General features: G+C 40.9%; 1 protein-coding gene across 12 annotated transcripts in view; it reads right to left on the bottom strand.

Annotated features, from left to right (window-relative positions):
* The window catches only part of ep400 (E1A binding protein p400), a 143,910-nt gene extending 128,260 nt beyond the window's left edge, over positions 1 to 15,650 (bottom strand). For 9 of the 12 annotated variants that reach the window (XM_041202549.1, XM_041202552.1, XM_041202558.1 and 6 more), the window contains exons 1-2: positions 15,436 to 15,649; positions 8,392 to 9,776 (exon numbers count right to left, since the gene is read on the bottom strand). In XM_041202549.1, the coding sequence (XP_041058483.1) occupies positions 8,392 to 9,747 (1,356 nt within the window). In that variant the 5' untranslated portion in view covers positions 9,748 to 9,776; positions 15,436 to 15,649. Of the gene's footprint in view, positions 1 to 8,391; positions 9,777 to 11,025; positions 11,043 to 15,435 lie in introns of those variants that run through there. The other 3 variants (XM_041202555.1, XM_041202550.1, XM_041202551.1) reach the window with 3 other exon arrangements.
* Between the last annotated feature and the right edge of the window lie 6,211 nt (positions 15,651 to 21,861).

The raw sequence follows: 21,861 nt of genomic DNA, 5'->3' as shown, positions 1-21,861 counted from the left end.
TCAGACTTAGCCCAACAGGGCAACTTTAATTAAAAGCACCAAGTTAAGTGCAATAAAATATCACCAAAATATTCTAAAAACTAGCTCTTTAGTCAAAGGTGGAGATGAGCTATTTGTCTTAATTTTAGCAGTACTCATCATTGAGTTGTTAAACCCTGCTAACTACACATTACTTCAATCAAACCCTACAAACATCAGGTAAATATTGCAGCACAGAAGAATGTGAAAGTCATATTTTTTATTTTATTGATAAAGTCAAAAGCTCTCAAGTAAATATTAGATTCTCGAAAGCAAGACACTCTAGGGCCTATGGTGTTAGTTAGGATACAGGTTGACAATTCAGCACATTTATACTGTTGACCATTTTTTCTGCCCTTACTAATTTCAATATAAATGCAATTGAATTTTACCAGTGAGGCCAATGTGTCATAAATTTAAGCATACACAAAAACAAATAGAAAAACTGTTTTCTGTTTAGTAACTTTTGAGACATAAAAACAAAGAATCAGATGATGTTCAAATTAGTTGGAGGGTAAAGCAACCCCTTCTATGATGTAATACTGGTCACCAGTGTAAAGTCAATGAAGATTAAGTGCTATATACCAAGATTTTACAGCACAGAAACAGGTCATAATGCCAGCTGATGCTTATGCTCCATGCTAGCCCACTCCTATTCTATTAACTTCATTCAGCCTGTCAACATATTCTATTACTTTCTTCCTCATGTACTCATCTAGTTTTCCCTCAAATACATCTATGCTTTTCCTCTCAATCACTCCATGTGGCAGCAAGTTCCACATCCAAGTAGATTTCAACAGTTTGAATAACACTGACTGGATAACCTATAATAAAAATCTTAAATCTGCACACAATTCCAGTCAACATTATACATCAGAAATTTCAATAGGAGGCACTTATATAGCAAACCGCCTATGTAAACTTGATATGTTGTTATTACAACCTCTCACATGGGGTAAGGTTGTGACACCTCTTCTTGGCATGCCCTCCACAGCCAATATCACAGTGAAATTCTCCTAACAACCTCCCTTCTCTCCCTCCCAATTTAATATCAGTTTTGCTTCTGATATTAAATTCTGATAGAAAATTATGGACCTCTACTTTAAGGGTTTACGTTAGATAGCTACTCAAAATATAATTGTTAAACATTAAGGCAATGCATGACATCCTTCATTACAGCAGAGTTTTAGGTAGGGTGTATAGAAACACTTATGGTGGTCTGCAGCTGTCCTACATAATCACGAGGTGGAGTTGTTTGGTTGGAGCTGTTACTTTGTGAAATAACTGGTAAGTGGCTTAACAGAAGCATGAGCATGGGACAAGGAGACAGGAATGATTTGAGAAGCTGAAACGAGCCAATATGAGACACGAGAACCCAACAGAGAAGCACTTTATGTCATCCATATAAAACTAGAAAGGAACATTAAATTTCACAGTTGTTATAACTGCTAATAACTTAGTTGGGTGAAAAAAAACTCATAGCTGCCTGCCTATTCAGGTGTACAGATCTATACAATAAATCCCATGGAACTATATGAAGAAGAGCAGTGAGTTCTCCCTGTGTCCTGGTCAACATTCATCTGTCAACGAGTATCACCAACATATTTCTTCTCTTTTGCTGTTTGTGGGATTGGGTGCCATATTTGTCCACATAACAATAATGACTACACTTCATAAGAAAATGCAGATGCATGGGAACACCACCACCTGCAAGTTCCCCTCCAAGCACACACTCATCCTGACTTGGATCTATATTGCTGTTCCTTTACTGTCACTGGGTCAAAATCGTGGAACTCCCTTTTGAGGGTGTGCCCATACCACGTGGACTCCTGCTTTTCAAGAGGGCAACTCATACCTACCTACTCAAGCGCAATTAGGGAGCAGCAATAAATGCTGGCCTTGCCAGTAGTGCTCACATTTCAGGATCAAATGAAAAAAATGGGTGTGAAGCATTTTGGCATGAGAGGATGTAAAAGACGTTATATAAATGCCGATTCTTTCTTAAACATTTAGAAACATAATAGGATCATGCAGAAAACTGTATAACATACTCCACCTAAAATGTGTGAAGAGGGCACCCAGCAGAGCACATGCCTCCACCACATTGTTAATTCAATGTCATTACAATTGCACAGCGCTTCCTTGAGGCTTTTCCCTGCCTTGTTGGTGCTGTGTCATGACAAAGCTGAAAAAAGAAATCTTCTTACTAAGAAGTGTCCAGAGTTTGCAAACAGACACTAATCATGTGTTTGTGCTGGAACTGCAAGGCTGGTTTGCCAATCACAATGAACTAGACACACTGATAAAAACATGACATCAGCAATGCAGCAAGCTCCACAATTAACTGCTAGCCCCACACACTCAATGTGGAGAAACAATCAGCATCTCAAAGAAACTTCAACTCATTACATCATTACATCATATGGGTCACAATACTTTTTTTCCCAGGTATTTCATGCATGAATTGTTGCTGCTCTGGTTATCTTACAGTGAAGTGTCACAAATTCAGCTCCAAATTACTCCTGCAATTGCCGCAACTAAGAGATGTTTTGAAATAGAATAAAATTAACTCAAAGTAACGTGATGACGGACTTTGGATCTTTAAACAACTCTATCATAGAACTCCAAAGTTTTATTTTTATAGAAATTATCCAATGCATTCCATCTACACAAAAGCTAAAAGCCACCTTTCTAAAGAAAGTCAAATGAACGTGCATTTTAAAGCACTTTTCATTTCCTAGGCTGTCCCAACACACTTTATAATCAATAATTACTGTTGAGGTACAGCAAGATCCCTTAAAAACTCATGTTCAAGTTACTCATTTAGTTGAGTGTTGCAGGAATTAGTTCAAGCTGAATTTGCTGCATTTTCTTTGTAAAATAGCCAAACCTACAGCATACAAAAAAAGCATAAAATACCTGGACAATGAATTGTTGAAGCTATATTGAGGCTCACTGTACAACAAAGCTTACTGCCTTTAAATGGTAAGTGAATGATTGATGGTCAAGTAATCAGTTTCTTGTGGCGCTGTTTGAGGAGCAATGCTGGCCAGGATAACAGAAAAACTCCCTGATCTTCAAATAGTGTCTCAGGCACAATTATATCCAACTGAGTTTCAATAGCTCATGCCAAAAGATGTAAAGCTTGCGCCAACCTAGGGATATCAGGATAAAAACTACAATAGTGACACTCAAAATTAAACATCTGATGCAGTCATAAAGCATGGCAAACAGGAACTTGGGTTACTGAGACCACAACCTGACACGACTGCTGACAGAATAACCAACACACAACACGAAACGAAAGAAAAGATTGTTCATTCTGCTCCTTTAGAAATGTGCCAAACCTTTTTATTCATTAAGGCATGTGTGTAAAACACTCATTTGTACATGCCCATCCAGAGTGTACACGTACACATGGCACAGGGTCGAGAATAACTACTTACATTACTGGCTCCTGTCGCAGTTGTGCATCCATTTAAAATTTTCACCCTCGTGTTTGAATCCCATGTCATCATCCCTCCCTATCGCTGCATTTCCACCAACACTACAAATCCTCCAGGATCTCTGCGGTCCTTCAATTTTGATCTATTGTGCATCCCCCAATTCTCTTTGCCTCACCATTGGCAGCCATGCCTTCAGCCGCATGGGGTCTAAAGATCTGGAACACCCTCCCTAAAGCTCTCAACTTCCCTCTCTCTTCTTTTAAAAGATTCTTTAAAAACCACATCGTTGACCAAGGTTTTGCTCCTTTGGTAGTTTTGTGTCATATTTTGTCTAATTATGCTTCTGTGAAGAGCCTTGGGGCATTTTGCTATGTTAAAGGTGCTATATGAATAGAAGTTGCTGTTTTTCTTTTTTTAAAAAATCTTTATTTGAAGGCCACCTCTACTTAAAAAAAAATACACCAATGCACAGAATGATGAATTCAACACATTGGATTTGGACAGACTTAGTGAGTGGGCAAGAACATGGCAGATGGGAAAATGTGAGGTTAACCACTTTGGTCAGAGGAGCAGATGCACAGAGTATTTCTTAAATGGGAAGAGGTTAGAAAATGTAGATGTACAAAGGGATGTGGGTTCCTCATTAATAAGTCACTGAAAGTTAACATGCAGGTGCAGCAAGCAATTAGGAAGGCTCATGGCATGTCAGCCTTTATCGTGAGAGGATTTGAGTACAGGAGTAGCAAAGTCTTGCTTCAATTGTATAAAACTTTGCTTAGGCTGCACCTGGAATACTATGTGCAAAATGAATATTATTGCCATAAAGGGAGTGCAACGAAGGTTCACCATACTTGTTTCCAGCATGGCAGGGGTTGTCCTATGAGGAGAGATTGGGGAACTGGGCCTGTATTCTCTAGAGTTTTGAAGAATGAGAGGGAATCTCATTGAAACTTAGAAAATACTTAAAGGGATAGACAGGGTAGATGCAGATAAGATGCTGCCCCTGGATGGGGATTCTAGAACCAGGAAACACAATTTCAAAATAAAGGGGAAGCCAATTAGGGCCAAGATGAGAATTTTTTTTACTCACTTACTTGTGAACCTTTGGAATTCTGTACCCCAGAGGGCTGTGGAAACCCAGTCTTTAAGTATGTTTAAAGCAGAGATTGATAGATTTCTAAATACCAATGACATAAAAAGATACGGGGGTAGTGTCGGAAAAAGGCATTGGAGTGGATGATCAGCCATGATTGTATTGAATGGCAGAGCAGGCTCGATAGGCTGAAAGGCCTACTCTGCTCCTGTGTTCCTATACAATACGCAGAAGTTTGTCCGGCTACCTTTTATTGGAGTGAATATGAATCATGCAGAAATAACATAGGGCTTACGGATAACAAATGAAAACAAAGGAATCTTTTAAACTTGAATAAACACAAAGTCAAGAATCATTGCAAGTGATAGTGTTAACAGCAGACATGGAAAATACAAAATCTACACTATAACACATTGAAAATAACAAAATACCATTCATACAACCTGTGCAAGTGAAGTAACTTTCTGCAGCAGAATGAATGTTAGGTGTTGAATATCTACCAGGATATTACAATCATTGTACACAAAACATTCCAAAGTCAATGCAAATTAAATCCCTATAACAACAACAGAAACAACAAATGTGGCTCTGCCCATGCTGCCCAAATGCAGAAATCAAATCTTTAAAAAATGCACCTTAGGAAACTAAAATGTGTTAATTTTTTTACTGCAATAACAGACTGGGAGCGCACTAGAAGGGCAGTTAGAAGCTTTTATAGAACTACAAAAGTACACAGTGAAGGTCCAGGTAAAAGCTCTTCTCACAAAGGCTTAAGAAAATATGGAATCACTGTCCCAAAAAGTCTTAGAGTAGAAAGCAAAAATATACAAAAATCTATTTAAAAAGCAAGTTACTTGAGAAGCAAGTGCATTAAGGGATTGGAAAAAAAGCAGCCACCATTATTGACAGAACTGGCAGGCAGGCTCAATGGCCAAAATTATTACTAAGATGCAGTGAACACTTTAGCTTTTGCAGAAATCATACATACCATTTATAGACCCAAAAGACTATGATCACACTCAGTGCTCAGGTAACTATAACAGCAGCTTACTGGTGGACCACATTTGAGTCCCAGAGACAAACCGGAAGGCAAATTTCTTTCAAACTAAGCTCTGGGCAGATACATAGCAATACTTGACTTGAGGCTCAAGTATACTGTGGAGTTGTTTACAATGTCTGGATACCTCAAGTAGCAAATTACAAACAGTTACACAATCACTTGCCCTACCTCAAACACAACAGTGCCTGCTTATGTAACCAAAAGCAGCATTTTAATTGAACTAGAATTTTTTTTAAACATTAAATCACAAACTACAACTCAACCAGTGCTTATCAGTGTTTATGTTCCTGTTGCGCTTCCTCATCTAACCCCATCAAAATATTCTTCTATTCCTTTTGCCTTTACATCCTTATCCAGCTTCACCTTAACTACTCCATGCAGTAGCGAGTTTCACATTCTCATCTGCTGCTTGTAGCTACTTCTATCAGGAGATCTGCTGTCATGGTACGTCACGCTTGTCTGTCTCGCGCCATCTTCACACATCCACTGCAATTCGTCTGCAACTACTCTATGACATTCATCATCCAGCCACGCCTAGGTGGAACCCTCTTTCTGCTGCCCCCCACTTTGCCCTCTAGAGGAGACGTCTTTTGCTTTGTAGCTCTGATCTCACTGGATAAAGATGTTTCTTCTGAACTCCCTGTTTGATTTCATGGTGACTACCTTATATTGATGGCCCGTAGTTTTCTCTGAATCTGAAATGCAGCCAGACCACAACATAATTTAACACTAAGCTACCCAGATTTGTTTAGCTTGTCAACAGAATCATTGGCTCTTCCCAGTGAAATTACATTGATTCATAATATTGAAGTTTCAGCTCTCCTCTATTGTCCCTATAATAGTTTTATACCTATAGTTTTTGCCTCAGATATAAGCACTTCATGAAGTGCTATCCACACCTTCGGGTGCTGAAAGTAGCACAGCATTTGCTGGATTAAGTAATAAATTCCTTCAAAAGTTGCAATGTTATAATTTAAAAGCCACCTCTACAACTGTTTACATGCAATACCTTCCAGAAGGTTTAAAGATACAACAACCTACCCGTAACTTCATTAATGAGTATTGATTAATTTAGCTACTTCTGAATGTAATGGAAACCATTCTCTATATTTATGAAGTTGTAAAAAGAGTTTGCAAATGTTGGCCCATGCGGAATAGCTTAGAAAGAAACAAGTAAAAATCAAACATTATACAATATTTAGCAAATGAATGCAAGCCTTAACCTAAGTAGTACCTTTACTCTGTTTCAGAACTTATAAAACATGAAATAGAAAAACTTATTAGAGTACAAAGAGAAAATAATTTCTGCTGGCCTTTTAGATCCACATCAGACGCTTTCCAAATTGTTGAAGTGAATTCAAAAGTGATTCTGTTCACCACATTTAACATTTCTCTCCCCTCGGCAAATGCACACATACACTTTCAATGAAGTAGAGCCATTTCATTAAAATACCTTTGGTTACTGGTTTTGCCGAGAATGGGCAAGACAAGCCCAATGAAGAATTGCCGTGGTCAAAATCAATAGGGTCTAAGAATCAAACTCAGCCCTGTGGTTTGGTGCACCTAATGCTCTATTGCTGGAGAAATGGGGCCACCCCTTCTTGGAGTATATTAACCGCTTAATTATTACGCAAATTAAATGTCTATAAGTGTAGAACTAAATGGTATACAATATCCCAAAGCTGGCCTTAGAAAACATCACACCAAGTGGAGCTGCAGAATATTCCTGGCTTTCCTTTCACCCTTGAACAGAAAACCAACACTCTAGTGACAATGGATAATGTTGGATGTGGCTAAATGGAGATCATCAAGAGGCTGGGTGGCAAGAATGAGCATATCCAACAGATATACAGAAAGAAACCATGCAAACCAACAAGAGTTTTCAATAAATCTTCACCAATTTACATTGCCAAACAATGATGTAAATGGGTAAGAAATCCCACAGGTATTCAAAGGTGATACTTTGAAGTAATATTTCATAATATCTTCCCTCCACACCTAACTCCATTTATTCTGAATGTCCATTACAATAATATTGTAATATCATAGTGCAATAAATGATTGTTACAAAGTCCTGATTTAGTTTAACATTTTACCTTGTGCAGAATCTGACTGGAGCAATCAGAAAATTGTATTTTTAATGATCTTAATTGAATTTGGCCCATTTTAAAGTTAGAACTTTTGAAAATCACATTAATACCATATACTGAAGCAATGACAATACTACAAGTACAGGAAACACCCAAGGAAAATGAAGATTTGTGCAACTTCTCTACAGCTGGAGTTATTTAAGAATTAAGCTATAATTTAGCACAAGAATTGGACATTAATTGCAACATTCAATAATAAATGGAGACATTCTACTTTCAAAAACAGGGGAGTGGGAGGGAAGAATATGGCTTTGGCACCAAGGTAATACCAAGATGAAAATGATCGGTGTAGGTCCTCTAAACAGACCCCCAAACAAAGCTAGACGGGCTGAGATTCTTGTTCTTGTGTTAACTGAGGGGCTAGAATGTGGTTGCAAATGCTCAGAGGCGGGAAACTTCGTAAATCTTTTTAAGGGTAGAAATGTTTTGAATACAGTCCTGTTCCGCTTAACAGCTTTAGTTTAGTCCAAATTTAAACTCTCTTGCCAAACAGTTGAAGCATTTATTCGCCAGTGAAGAATTTATCATCTCGCCCAGGACATGTAGACACAACCACTTTCTCACCCTGCCATTGCCACAAGCACTAGAATGGTCTTTGGACTAAATAGTAAATTGTTTGTTTACCTCATCATTAATGACTTCAGATTGCTCTTCCTCTTCTTCTTCTTCCAGGTCTAAGTCATTTTGTTTCAAATATGCCAACAAGGCTAGACACGGCTTCTTTCTGAACGCTAAGTAGTCCATCATATTTCCTTGACGGTGCTGAAGGAAGAAAAGTTCAATCAAGTAATCCTTAAACGTCTCTCTCAGAGTCTCTATTTCAGCCAGATGGTGCTCCAAACACTGCTTTCTCAAATGAGAAATCTCCGAGGTGGCGGGTGGAATCTCTTCCAACTTCTTTGGTTGTTTCCTCACGAACGGGGTGCAACTGCTGGTGGGAGTCAGACAAGTCGGTGTCAGGCTCTGAGCGACAGTGTTCCGAGACGGGCTAGAAGGAGGTGCCGGAGATGTCATCCCAAAGGCCGGTGGCCCTACCACACCTGCAGTCAGGGCTGCAGGTGTCCTTTCATAACTTACAGGTCTGGCCATCTGCTGACCGTGAAGGACCTGCTGCTGCTGAATCAGCTGTCCTTGTATGATGCTGCTGATCTGCGGAGGCAAGTTTGACGTGGTGATGTGGCTTGGGCTAGGCAGGGGTTGCATAGCGCCACTGGCTGCGGGGCTCTGGGGCCCGAGGTGGTGAATGGTTCCGCCAGTCTGAGAGTGAGGCTGCGAGAGTCTGCGTTCCCGTGGCACAGAAGCAGATGTGCTGGCCGCGGTCAGTTGCATCTGCCCGCCGACGTTTGAAGTGATCTGAGCAAGGGTGGACGGGTCCTGGTACACAAAGTGCCCGGCGCTGGATGGGCTAATGTTCAATTGCCTGACCAGCACGTTGGCATCCACAAATCCTCGGGTTGGGCTCTGGTTACACATGCCTAGCCCTGTGGCTGCTGCACCTGTCCGTTGCACGTTCTGTAACACTGATGCAGGGCTATGCTGCGTGGGGCTCTGTGGCTGGACTTGAGGCAAAGGAGAGGTGACTTGAATGTACGATGGAGATCCGTGATCAAATCGCCTCTGCTGCCCCACAGCCTGCGAGCCATACTGGAACCCCGGGGATGCCGGGTTTTGAATCGGAAGGGGAGCCAAGGTAATTTGTTGACTCCCAGCCATCACTTGGCTCACATTCTGCAGGGTGATGTTGACGTTCTGGGCGGATACCGGACTCCGGTTCATTATAAGCTGCTGCAGTTGGTAACTCGGTGACTGAGGCCCAGAAGGACTGGCCACAGTGCGTGGTACAGGACTGAGGGCCGGAGCAAATGCTGTGGCGGGAGACTGGGGTAATGCAGTCTGATCATCTCCCTCACCGCCTGTATACGACTTAGATCTCTGCAGTGGGCGCTGTATATTTTGTGGACCACTGCCATGGTGCATCATCACCAATACTCTTCTGGGCGAGTGCTACCCTAGAAGAGAAAAAAATCTTAATTAAAAAAAAAAGCAATGATAAAAACAGTACTTCGCAAAAAAAAAATGTAAATTAATGAAAAATACAAAAGCAAATTTTAAGTAAGCCAAATGATTTTGAAAGTAAATGTCTGATCAGTGCAATCTTTAGTTCAGATAATCAAATATTGTATGTGAATTTTGGATTCCTTACTAAATTTGATCAGTTTAGCTAATATGATTAATTATTAGAAGTCTTGGTGTTTTGACAAGCTAACACAAATAATTTATCTCTTGTTCTCTGCATATATCTGGTCATTATCACTTTGCTGTTTGTGGGACTTTGCTGCGTACAAACTATCTGCCATGCTTCCTACAGCAGTGACAACACTTCAGAAAAATGCTGCCACTTGGGAGATCATAAGGTCATGTAAAGCGAGACATTCTTTTCCCATTCTCTGGTCATAATTTATATTCCTGTATTTGGTTAGGCTCCATCCACAAAATATTTTTATAGGCATCCGTTAAAAACAAACCTTATTTCTACTTATTTAATATGAAAGGGAGGGAGCTACACCACCATTAAAGTTATTGAAAGTTTCATTAACTAATCTCTGAAAACTCTGGATGAACAATTAACCCAATCTCCCTACTGTCTGCAATTCATTTTGGAGTCAGGACTCCATAAACAGCTAAATAATCGCAGCATGCATTTTGTCCCTCACTTTTGTCGTATTTTTTTTTAACAAATGGAAGGTTGAGAAAATTGTAATTACAGATTTAATAACGGCCATCCCAGTTTCCGCTGATCTTTATTAGCTCCTAGTCCAAGAACACCTTGATTTTAAAATTCTTTTCCTGCTGTTTATACTTCTCCATGGTATCACCTCTCCCATTTCTTTCATCTCTGCCAAACCTAAAAAGCCTTCTTGAGAACTTTCCATTCCCCAGACTCTGGCCTCCAGTGAATTCGCCACTTTCTTTGTCTCATCAATGGCAGTCATGCCTTCAGTTGTCTAGGCCCCAGGCTCTGAGAATCCTTCCCAAAAGCTCACCGCCGCTCCCTGTCTCTCCTGATTGAAGTGCTGCTTAAAATCTACCTCTTTGACCAAGTGTTTGGTCACCTGTCCTAATGTCCCCTGTAGCTCGGAGTCAATTTTTGTCCGATTCATTTTTATAAATTCCTATTTAGGCCTCAGTTCGAATATTCTGGGCAACACACTTCAGGAAAGATGTAAAGGTCTTTGAAAGGGTACAAAAGAGATTTACCAGGATATCACCAGGGATGAGGAACTTCGGTTATGAGAAGAGGCTGGACAAGTTGGGGCTATTCTCCGTCAAGAGGTGACCTAATAAAGCTTTTCAAGATGATGAAAGGATTGGTTCAATTATGTAGAACTTACAGCACAGAAACACGACATTCGGCCCAACTGATCTCTGCCATTGTTAAAATCCACACTAGTCTCTTTCCAACCTATTTCACCAAATTCTAATCAGCATACCTTTCTAATAAGCTGGAGAGAAAAGAAAAAAAAGGGGATTGAGAAGGTGAAACCAGAGTGAAACAATAGCCCATTAGGAGTCTTTTGAAGATGTGGCTGGCAAAGTGGCTGCCAGTGATGTAGCAATAAATAAGGCGTAGTCTAGTGTTGGTCAAGTGGTGAGGGTACAGTGAATAGCCTAATGTTGGTCAAGTGGAGAGAGCACAATTAATAGTCTAGTGTTGGTCAAGTGGAGAGGGCACAGTGAATAGCAAAGTTTTGGTCAAGTAGAGAGAGCACAGCGAATAGTCTAGTGTTGGTCAAGTGGAGAGAGCACAGTAAATAAGGAATAGTCTAGTGTTGGTCAAGTGGAGAGAGCACAGTGAATAGTCTAGTGCTGGTCAAGTGGAGAGAACACAGTGAATAGTCTAGTGTTGGTCAAGTGGAGAGAACACAGTGAATAGTCTAGTGCTGGTCAAGTGGAGAGAATGCAGTGAATAGTTTAATGTTGGTCAAGTGGAGAGAGCACAGTAAATAGTCTAGTGCTGGTCAAGTGGAGAGAGCACAGTGCTTTTAGGCTGGAGATGTCGGAGGTCCGGAAAAGCAAGCCTGTGAAGAGGTTTGAAGGAGAGGACAGGGATCTTGAAGTAGAGCAAATCCAGCATAAGGGACCAAGAGAGAGCATGGCAAAGATTGCAATAAGTGAGACAGGTAAGTCGTCATTTAAAAAATGACTAAGTTTGGATGTTTCTAGTATTTATTATGTAATGTTAATGTCACTTTAATAAGTCATGGCATTCCAACAGTGAAGTGCTACAGTTTGATGATTATATTACCAAGAGTTTTTAATGTAATGGGCATTAGTCTCATTTTAATTGATAATGCAAGAATAGGATGTAGAATATGAAAATGCCTTTGGCCGTCATGCCCGTTTCTTCCGTCAAAACATTAATAAGCCTAGCACAGACTCTGTGAACCTATTTCATCTCCTGTGGAAAGATTTTGACTTCCCTCTTTCCACATTAAATCAAGCAGAGACAGAAAAATCTTTTCTACAACAAACACCATTATCTTAGAAAAACGCTGTTTTTTTTTAAATACACACTTTCATTGAATTAATAAATATTTGCAATTTTTCCGGGGTTATACATTCAAGCCTTGCACTTTTTTTGAATTACCCAGAAGCCTGGGGAGCCTTTCATTGCCCGCTGCTTTCTCCATGGCAACACCTTGGCCAATCAAAGTCGACTTGGCAACAAATGAGCACCCTTTTCCCTGCAGTATAAATTGTTGTGATCATTTGAATTTTGACATTCTTGCATTTGTCCTGATGAGTGTAAGATGAAAAACTTCAGCAACATGTCTCTCTTTTCAGCATATTCAGGTTCTATACTACCAAGGGATTGTTAACAGTGGCCTAGTTACGATGCATTACAGGTTGCATTTCACAGCATTTGCATACACTGTAGGGGCTTTACAGGGGCCCCAAAAATTCATTTGTACTAGTTATTAAAAGTTGGTGAGGTCATGATGGCCTTTCCTTAGTTCTAACTTAATTGGTCCTTGGGATGAGGGGGTTATCCTATGATGACAGGCTCAGCAACTGGGTCTATTTACTCTCGATTTTAGAAGAATGAGAGGCAATCTCATTGAAACGTACAAGCTTCTGAAGGGGCTTGATAGGGCAGATGCTGAGAGATTGTTTCCCCTGGTCAGGGAATCTAAATTGCGGGGGCACAGTCTCAGGATAAGGGGCCGATCGTTTAGGAAGGAGATGACAGGAAATTACTTCACGCAAAAGGCTGTGAACCTTTGGAATTCTCTGCCCCAGAAGGTTGTGGATGCTCCATCACTGAATGCATTTAAGGCTGGGGTAGACAGATTTTTTGGCCTCCCAGAGAATCAAGGGATATGGGGACAGGCAGGAGTTCAAGTCCAAAATCAGCCATGGCAGAGCAGCTCAACAGGCCACATGGTCTACTCCTGCTCCCATTTCGTGTGTTCTAGCAGGACTGGAAGAATTCCTCTGCGCATCACTAACCCAAGACCAATAGAAATTTAAAACAAAATTATTCACTGGACTGTGTTACTGGCCATGCCTCAGACTTTAAGACAAGAAAGCTCATTAACAAATACATCCATGTTAAAGCTAATAGAAACGTACAGAAACAGGGAACTGGTAATGCTTAGATTTAGCTTAGTAAAGGCCGAGTTCACTTTTTGGACTTGCAATCCGATCATATCTTGTAAAGCCCAGGGCTTCCAATTCTTCAGGTATTGTTTGCAGTAGACAGGAACAAAATCCCTGTTTTTTTTTTCATTTGCCTTTATTATACTATTATAGTAACAAGTAAAACTGAACAATTTGAAAGGAGACGCAAACATTCCAAAGGTGAAAAATATCTGCCCAATTCTTTTAAAGGAGCTGCACTGCTTTCGTCAGGTCCGCTGCCGTTTGGAGCAAGTGCTACATATTTGCACCCTCATTGGGAAAAATGCCATAAATAAAAACGATCTTGTCGCTTTACCCTGCCTGCTGAAGGAGTGTCAATTAATATAAAGCTTTTTTAAATTAATTTATAGGATGTGGACGTCACTGGCTAGGGTCAGCATTTAATGCCCATCAATAATTGCCCTCGGGAAGGTGGTGGTGAGCTGCCTTTTTGAACCGCTGCAGTCCCTAGCATGTAGGTACACCCACAGTGCTGTTAGGGAGGGAGTTCCAGGGTTTTGACTCAGCGACAGTGAAAGAACGGCCGATATATTTCCAAGTCAGGATGGTGAGTGGCCAAAGACACCTGGTTCCTCAGGAAGCAGATACTGGCCTTGGAGCAGGTGCAGCGCAGTCACCAGAATTTTGGGGAGAGATGGGTAGTGTAGTGGTAATGTCACTGAACTAGTAATCCAGAGGCCCAAGCTAATGCAACTGATAGTATTTAAAATTCAATTCATAAATCTGGAATATAAAGCTAGTCTCAGTCACAGTGACCATGAAGCTATCACTGATTGCCATAAAAACCCATCTGGTTCACGAATATTCTTTAGGGAAAGAAATCTGACATCCTTATCTTGTCTGGCCAGTAATGTGGCTGACTCTGCCCTTTGAATGGTCCAGCAAGTCACTCAGTTCAAAGGTAATTAGGGATGGGCAATAAATGCTGGCCTTGCTTGCAATGCCCACATCCCATGAAAGGAAAAAAAAGGGTTAAATCATCAGGACAGGCTTGAGTTCCCTTGAGTATAAGAGGCTGAGGGATTTATAATGTTAAAAGGATTTGACTGGGGCAATACAGAGAAACAATTTCTCCGGTGAGAGAATCACAAACTTAAACGTAGTATTAGAGTTAGTCCTTGTAAGAGTGAAATCAGGAAGCACTTCTTTATGTAGAAGGCGTTGTGGAAATTTGGAACTTTCACCTGCAAAACGCTGGGACTCAACTGGAACGTTCAAGACAGAGATTAATAGATTTTTGCTAGGTCAGGGTATCAGGACATATGAAGCCAATGCAGGTAAAAGGAGCTGAGGTACAGACCGGGCATGGTCTAACCGAATAACAGAGCAAGCTTGAGAAGCTGAATGCAAACTCCTCTTCCTAAGTGCTCAAGTGCTTAGATGAAACATAAACAGTGATGGTAAACTTAACTTATTATTATTTGCAGCATTTTAAAAATGCACAGAATCACCTACTCGAGGGTGAAGATAGAAAATCCAGCACACGGTAACTTAAGCAGCAATGCAAGCCTGATTACAAAGCACACCAGTGTTTACTATGCCTGCAGAGATCAACTATGAACAGTTTCGTCAAGCTGTCAAACTGAAGCAGTACATATGGTCAAACTAAAATCCATCAGTTGCTCTCACTATACGAATTACGTAGCAAATGAAAGTGTTTGCAGCATAGTTAAATTAATTTACTTTAAATAGTTATAAGTTTTTGCTGATATAAAATTAATGCTGCAACATAAAATGCTTTACTATCTTTGCTTTGCAACCAGTTATTTGTTTTTAAAACCCGCTGGAACGCTTGCTGCCTCTAAGTGCAAGTTGCAAGGAGTACCAGGAGATGCACTAAGTCAATCAGACAAGACCAGTGTGCGCGCGCTCGCGCTTCACCTGCCCGGGACAAGCTGGTGCGCGCTCTTGGCAGCGCGTTCCCACCGGCCGCGCATGCGCACACGCGGCCTCCCGCCCGCTTACCCGATTCTCTCTTCACAGCGACTGCGGCAGCCGCGCCTCCATCCGGCCCGGCGGCTTCCTCCGCCACCGCTAACGAACGGGAGAATCTCTCCTCACCACGCCCTCCCACCCGCGCCAGGGAATCGAGACAAAACACTAAAATGAAGCCCAGGGAGGGAGGGCGGGCGGCCGGCCGAGCGAAGCGCCGATCACACTCCACAATCAAACATGGCGTCCTTTTCTCCGCCAGCCTCGCTCCCTCACCGGAAGTCTAGCTCCGCCACGTCGCTGACGTGCCTGTGTCACATCACCCCGATTGACGCCGGCGCTGACCAATCAGCGATGGCCCCACAAAAGAAGGCGGGACTTGGTTTCGAGTCCTCCCTCAGTCTCAGCTTTGCAATTCTTAAAGGGATATTGCACCATGCAATGCTCAAGGTGCAATGTACATTATTCCTGCTGCAACTTGCATGAAATTATTTTTGTTGCTTTGTCGAATTCTGGAGTCTTCCCCCCAAGCAAAAGTGTCTCCTTCAGGGTAAAGCAACCAATTAGTAGCAAAAGTGTCTCCTTCAGGGTAAAGCAACTAATTAGTATTATTAGATCAATTAATAAGTATAAATGAGACTCGTTCAAATAGTCACTTGAGCACTGCTGAAAAAAGAGACATGATGTCCAAGCTTTTCACTTTGTACTTATCAGGACAGATGCCAGAATGCCAAATTTCAAAGGGAGGAACAATGTGTACTGCATGAGAAAAGGTTGGCAAGTCAACTCTGATTGGTCATGGCATTGCTATGGAGAATGCACCAGGGAACTATTGTCTCCCATACTATTATTAAACTTGAAAATGGCACAATGCCCAAGCTTGTTCCTTTTGCCTGCAGAGGACAGAGCTTCTGTTTTATTATGTTTTGAGCTTTGCAAACAAATGCTAGTTGACTATGGTCAGTACTCTGCCTATTGTGAACAGTCAAAGGGATGAACTGTTTGATATGGTCTGCCAGTCGTTGAGACATACAGCCTGTGTGCTTGGCATTGCACCGGCACTGAAATTCATATAGCACATTACTCATTTGTGTGGTAGGCAGAACATTTTTTGGGTTGACAGCAGCATACTGTTAGTGCTGAACACCATTCATGTTGCTTTTTTTTTAATTCATTCATGGGATGTGGGCTTTGCTGGCTGGGCCAGCATTTATTACTCATCCCTTGTTGCCCTTGAGAAGGTGATGACGACCTGCCTTCTTGAACCACTGCAGTCCATGTGGTGTAGCTACATCCACAGTGCTGTTAGGAAGGGAGTTCCAGGATTTTGACCCAGCGACAGTGAAGGAACAGTGATATATTTTCAAGTCAGGATGCTGAGTGGCTTGGAGGGGAACTCCCAGGTGGTGGTGTTCCCATCTATCAATTGCCTTTGCCCTTCTAGGTGGTGGTGGTCGTGGGTTTGGAAGGTGCTATCTATGGAGCCTTTGTGAATTCCTGCAGTGCATCTTGTAGAAGTTACACACCGCTCCTACTGTGTGTCAGTAGTGGAGGGAGTAAATGTTTGTTGATGTGGTGCCAATCAAGCGGGCTGCTTTGTCCTGGACGGTGTCAAGCTTCTTGAGTGTTATGGGAGCTGCATTCATCCAAGCAAGTGGGGAGTATTCCATCACACTCCTGACTTGTGCCTTACAGATAGTGGACAGGCTTTGGGGAGTCAGGAGGGGAGTCACCCAGGATTCCTAGCCTCTGACCTGCTCTTGTAGCCACAGTATTTGTATGGCTAGTTCAGTTTCTAGGCAATGGTAACCCCCAGGAAGTTGATAGTGGAGGCTAGTGCCACTGCACGGTAGCAGCGTGAAGCAGCTAAATTCACCTGGTGCTCAAATTTTTGGGATATCTTACCCTTTCAGGGCAATCTGAAGCAGACTTATTAGGTCTAAAAGTGACTGCCTTAGGCACAAAATGCACAGATCATGCTCAACCAGCCTGTACTTGCAAATCTCAGAACATAACATCTTACGTTAGATGTGATTTCGTGATTGGACAGCACTTGCTGAACAATCTGGAGTGTGCTAAAAATTGCTTTAACAACCAACTTAAGATTATCAGTTGGGCTCGCAATATTGCTCACTTACTCTTGCTAGAATCTCCTATATTCATATGCAAGGAAACATTCTCTACAGGTAAAAGGAACACATCTAGGCATTGTGCCTTTTTAAAATTAAACAAAATTGTGGGAGACAATAGTTCCTGCTGCATTGTCCATCGCAACACCTTAACCTCAATTTGCTAACTAGTCAGCAGCCATTTCCCATGCAGTATAAATTGTTGCTCCCTTTGAAATTTGGCATTCTTACATGTGTCCTGATGAGTGCAAGATGAAAAGCTTCAACAGCATGCCTCTTTTTTTCAGAAAGGCATGATCAATTGATTAGTTTAAAACCTAAAGCCAAATTGTTATTTTATTGTATAATTGCAATCAGTGTTCAAATAATTAATCACTATTTATTCTCTCATAGGATGTGGGCATCGCTGACAAGGCCAGCATTTGCCTATCCCTAATTACCCTTGAACTGAGTGGCTTGCTCAGCCATTTTCAGAGGCCTTAATAGTGAACCACATGACTGAGAATATGGAATCACATGTAAGCCAGATGAGGTAAAGATGACAGATTTCCTTCCCTAAAGGACATTGATGAACAAGAAGGGTTTTTATGATAATCTCATGGTCACCATTGCTAAGACTAGCTTTCAATTCCAAATTTCATTAATTGAATCTAAACTGCAGTAGCTGCTGTGGTGAGATTTAAACCCACATCTCTAGAACATTAACCTCCAGTTACTACTCCAGTGACAATACCATTACACCACCATCTCCCATCAAATTTGGGTGATAATGTTTAAGTTAAATAAAAAGGGATAGTAACACTAACCTGGTTCTAATTTTTTCAGTAAATTAAAATGTAAGGTATATAGACAATAAGAATTACTTTAAACATTTAAGTTAATTCCATATAAAATAAAGTAATTTTAGTGCAAGGAATGCAGCTGGTTGCTGCATAACTGGAGAGCCTTTAGTTAAGTCTTAAGTTTATTTCTGTTAAGTCAGTTAATAGTCTAATAAATAGATACAGAAATCAGAGCAGGAATAGCAATGGCAAAGAATGTATTCTCCAAACATAAAGAACTGCTCAGAGGAATGAGTAGCGACCTGAAGAAAACAATTATCAAAACTGTGATTTGGAGTGCCTTGTTCTACAGGACTGAAAGGTGGACCCTGAGAAAAGTGGACACCCAAAGACTAGAAAGTTGTGAAATGTGGTTCTGGAAAAGGATGGAGCCATCCACAATAGGACCAGAAAGACTGCTGAAAGAATTTGAACGGTTAGGAGCTAAATTAAAAAGCAGAACCTCCAAGGTAATCATCTCGGGATTACTACCTGAGCGACGAGCAAACTGGCACAGGGTAAATAAAGTCAAGGAGTTAAATGTGTGGCTCAAAGATTGGTGTGTGAGGAATGGGTTTCAGTTCATGGGGCACTGGCATCAGTACTGGGGTAGAAGGGAGCTATTCCGGTGGAATGGGTTTCACTTGAACTATGCTGGGACCAGTGTCCTGGCGAATCAAATAACTAGGGCTGTAGAGAGGGCTTTACACTAAATAGAGGGGGAGAGGCACTGGAAAGGGGGTATGTATGCTTACAAAGCAAAAGGATATGGCAGCATTGCAGGGCAACTATTTAGGGAATGATAACCAGGGTGTGACAGGAAGGGACAGAGTGTTACAAACATAAAAAAGCAACAGAAAATAGGGTCAAAGGGGGAAAAATGGTAAAAAGGCAAAATTAATGGCCCTTTACTTAAATGCACGTAGTATTCATAACAAAATAAATGAATTAATGGCACAAATAGATGTTAATGGATATGATCTTATAGACATTACAGAGTCATGGTTACAAGGAGATCAAAGCTGGGAACTAAACATTCAGGGGTTTGTGACTTTGATAGGCAGGAAGGAAAGGGTGGTGGGGTAGCTTTGTTAGTATGAGATAGAATAAGTACAATAGCAAGAAATTATCTTGGATCAGATGATGTGGAATCAATATGGACAGAGATATGAAATAACAAGGGGAAGAAGATATTGCTGGGAGTAGTCTATAGGCCCCCTAAAAGTAGCTATGTTGTAGGACAGGGAATAAATCAGGAGATAATGAGGGCATGTATAAAAGGCAGTATATTAAGTCCCCTGGACCTGATGGGTTGCATCCTAGGATATTAAAGGAAGTAGCTACAGAGATAGTGGGTGCACTGGTAGTAATCTTCCAAGAATCCTTAGATTCCGGAAAAGTCCCAGGGGATTGGAGAATGACCAGTGTAACACCCTTATTCAAAAAGGGTGGGAGACAAAAAACAGGTAACCGTAGAATAGTTAGCTTAACATCTGTCATCGGGAAAATGTTGGCATCTATAACAAAGGATGAAATAGCAGAGCATTTAGAAATACATAATCTAATCAAGAGAGTCAGCATGGCTTCATGGAGGGGAAATCATGCCTGACAAATTTATTAGAATTCTTTGAGAAGGTAACAAGCAGGATAGATAAAGGGGAACCATTAGATGTAATATATTTTGATTTCCTAAAGGCATTCGATAAGGTACCACACTTAAGGCTACTTAAAAGATAAGAGCCCATGGGCGTTGTATATTAGCATGGATAGAGGATTGGCTAACTAATAGAAGACAGAGAGTTGAGATAAGGTGGCATTTTTGGGATGGCAACCTGTAACTAATGGAGTGCCACAGGGACCAGTGCTGGGGCCTCAATTATTTACAATGTATATTAATGACTTAGATGAGGGAATGAATCTGCTATCGCCAAGTTTGCAGATGACACAAAAATAGGTGGGAAGGCAAATGGTGAGGATGACACAAGGAGTCTACAGAGGGATATAGACAGGTTAAGTGAGTGGGCAAAAACTTGGCAGATGGAATATAATGTGGGAAAATGTGAGGGTATGCACATTGGCAGGAAGAATAGAGGAGCTGAATACTATTTAAATGGAGAAAGACTGCAGAAGCCTGCAGCACAGAGGGATTTGGGAGACCTTGTACATGAATCCCAAAAAGCTAACATATAAAGTTCAACAGGTAATAGGGAAGGCAAATGGTATGTTGGCCTGTGTCATGAAGCTATGAATGTATATAATATTTTGGAAAATATTTTTCTTTTAAATTAGAAGTTTAGTCTGGGAGTGTGTCTTAATTGGATTAAAGCCAGCCAGTCCGGTTACTTTAATGGGGACTAGTTTTAATATGGAAGAGAGATAGCATGCATTTGCATTTTTTGAATACAGCATTCAAGAAGTGGGGCGAAAACTTGACGCTCATCTAGCAGATACCAAGCAATATGTTTATATTACTAATAAAATTGGTCCAGTGAATGGGATTTCATTGTTAAAAGATGAAGTTCCAAGAAGCTGGTGAGACAATGAGAATTTAAATTCAGTCAGAGGTGGTAGGTAGAACTTCAGCAGTTTTCAGGTGTGCAGAGCAGAGGCAATGTGAGATCAAAAGGCAGCTGTAATCCTGCAGCTGGCTCCACAGTGTAAAGAACCTCATTTTGAATTTTTAAGGTGAAAATGCTTTGCCTGGAATTTGTTTAAGTCTACGGGTTGCTGTTGCCTTAATGGAAATTAGTTTGGGAACTTGTTAAAAGTTATGTTAGTAGTAACTTGTAGCCATGTGTATATAGTTTAACTCGTGTAAACTAATAAAATATTTGAATTAGTTTAATGTAAAGCCTCAAGATCTGGATGTCCGATTCCTGAATTTAGAGTCGCATCTCAAACATAACACTAAAAATGATAGGTTATGACAGTTGTTTAGAGTTTCCCTCTGGGAATTTTAAATAACTCCGCTTTACCAGCTGCATTGGTCATAACAACTGGGGGGGTCTTCCGAGGTTCATTATATTTCTAATTCCTCGATCGCTTAGCAATTGGTGAATCTTAAGCTTACAAGTATGAGAAGCATTTTGAATTCAGGAATTGGTGAGATATTTTACAAGTGGTGAGACTGCAAGATGGCTTAGGCAATTGCTAAGGCTTGTCTGGGATTAGAAGAGATAACCCTGATTGTGTTGGAGAGAATAACCAGAAGTAAGTTAACAGAATTGGCGGATAAGTTAAAATTGGGGTTACCTGCAGGGGCTAGGAAATCAGAACAAAAACAGAATTACCTGGAAAAACTCAGCAGGTCTGGCAGCATCGGCGGAGAAGAAAAGAGTTGACGTTTTGAGTCTAGGAAATCAGATATAGTTATAAGTATAGCACAGCATCTACAGTTGGAAGTGAAACCTGACACTAGTGAGTCACAGCTGGAGGTAGTGAGACTACAGTTGCAAATGACAAAGCTTGAATTAGAAGCAAAGGACAGAGAAATGGCTTTTAAAAGCAAA

The sequence above is a fragment of the Carcharodon carcharias genome, chromosome 13 (assembly GCF_017639515.1).
Source record: "Carcharodon carcharias isolate sCarCar2 chromosome 13, sCarCar2.pri, whole genome shotgun sequence".
In the NCBI taxonomy this organism is placed as follows: Eukaryota; Metazoa; Chordata; class Chondrichthyes; order Lamniformes; family Lamnidae; genus Carcharodon; species Carcharodon carcharias.
Note: the sequence above shows the minus strand (reverse complement) of the source record. Positions and strands in the feature narration are given on the sequence as shown.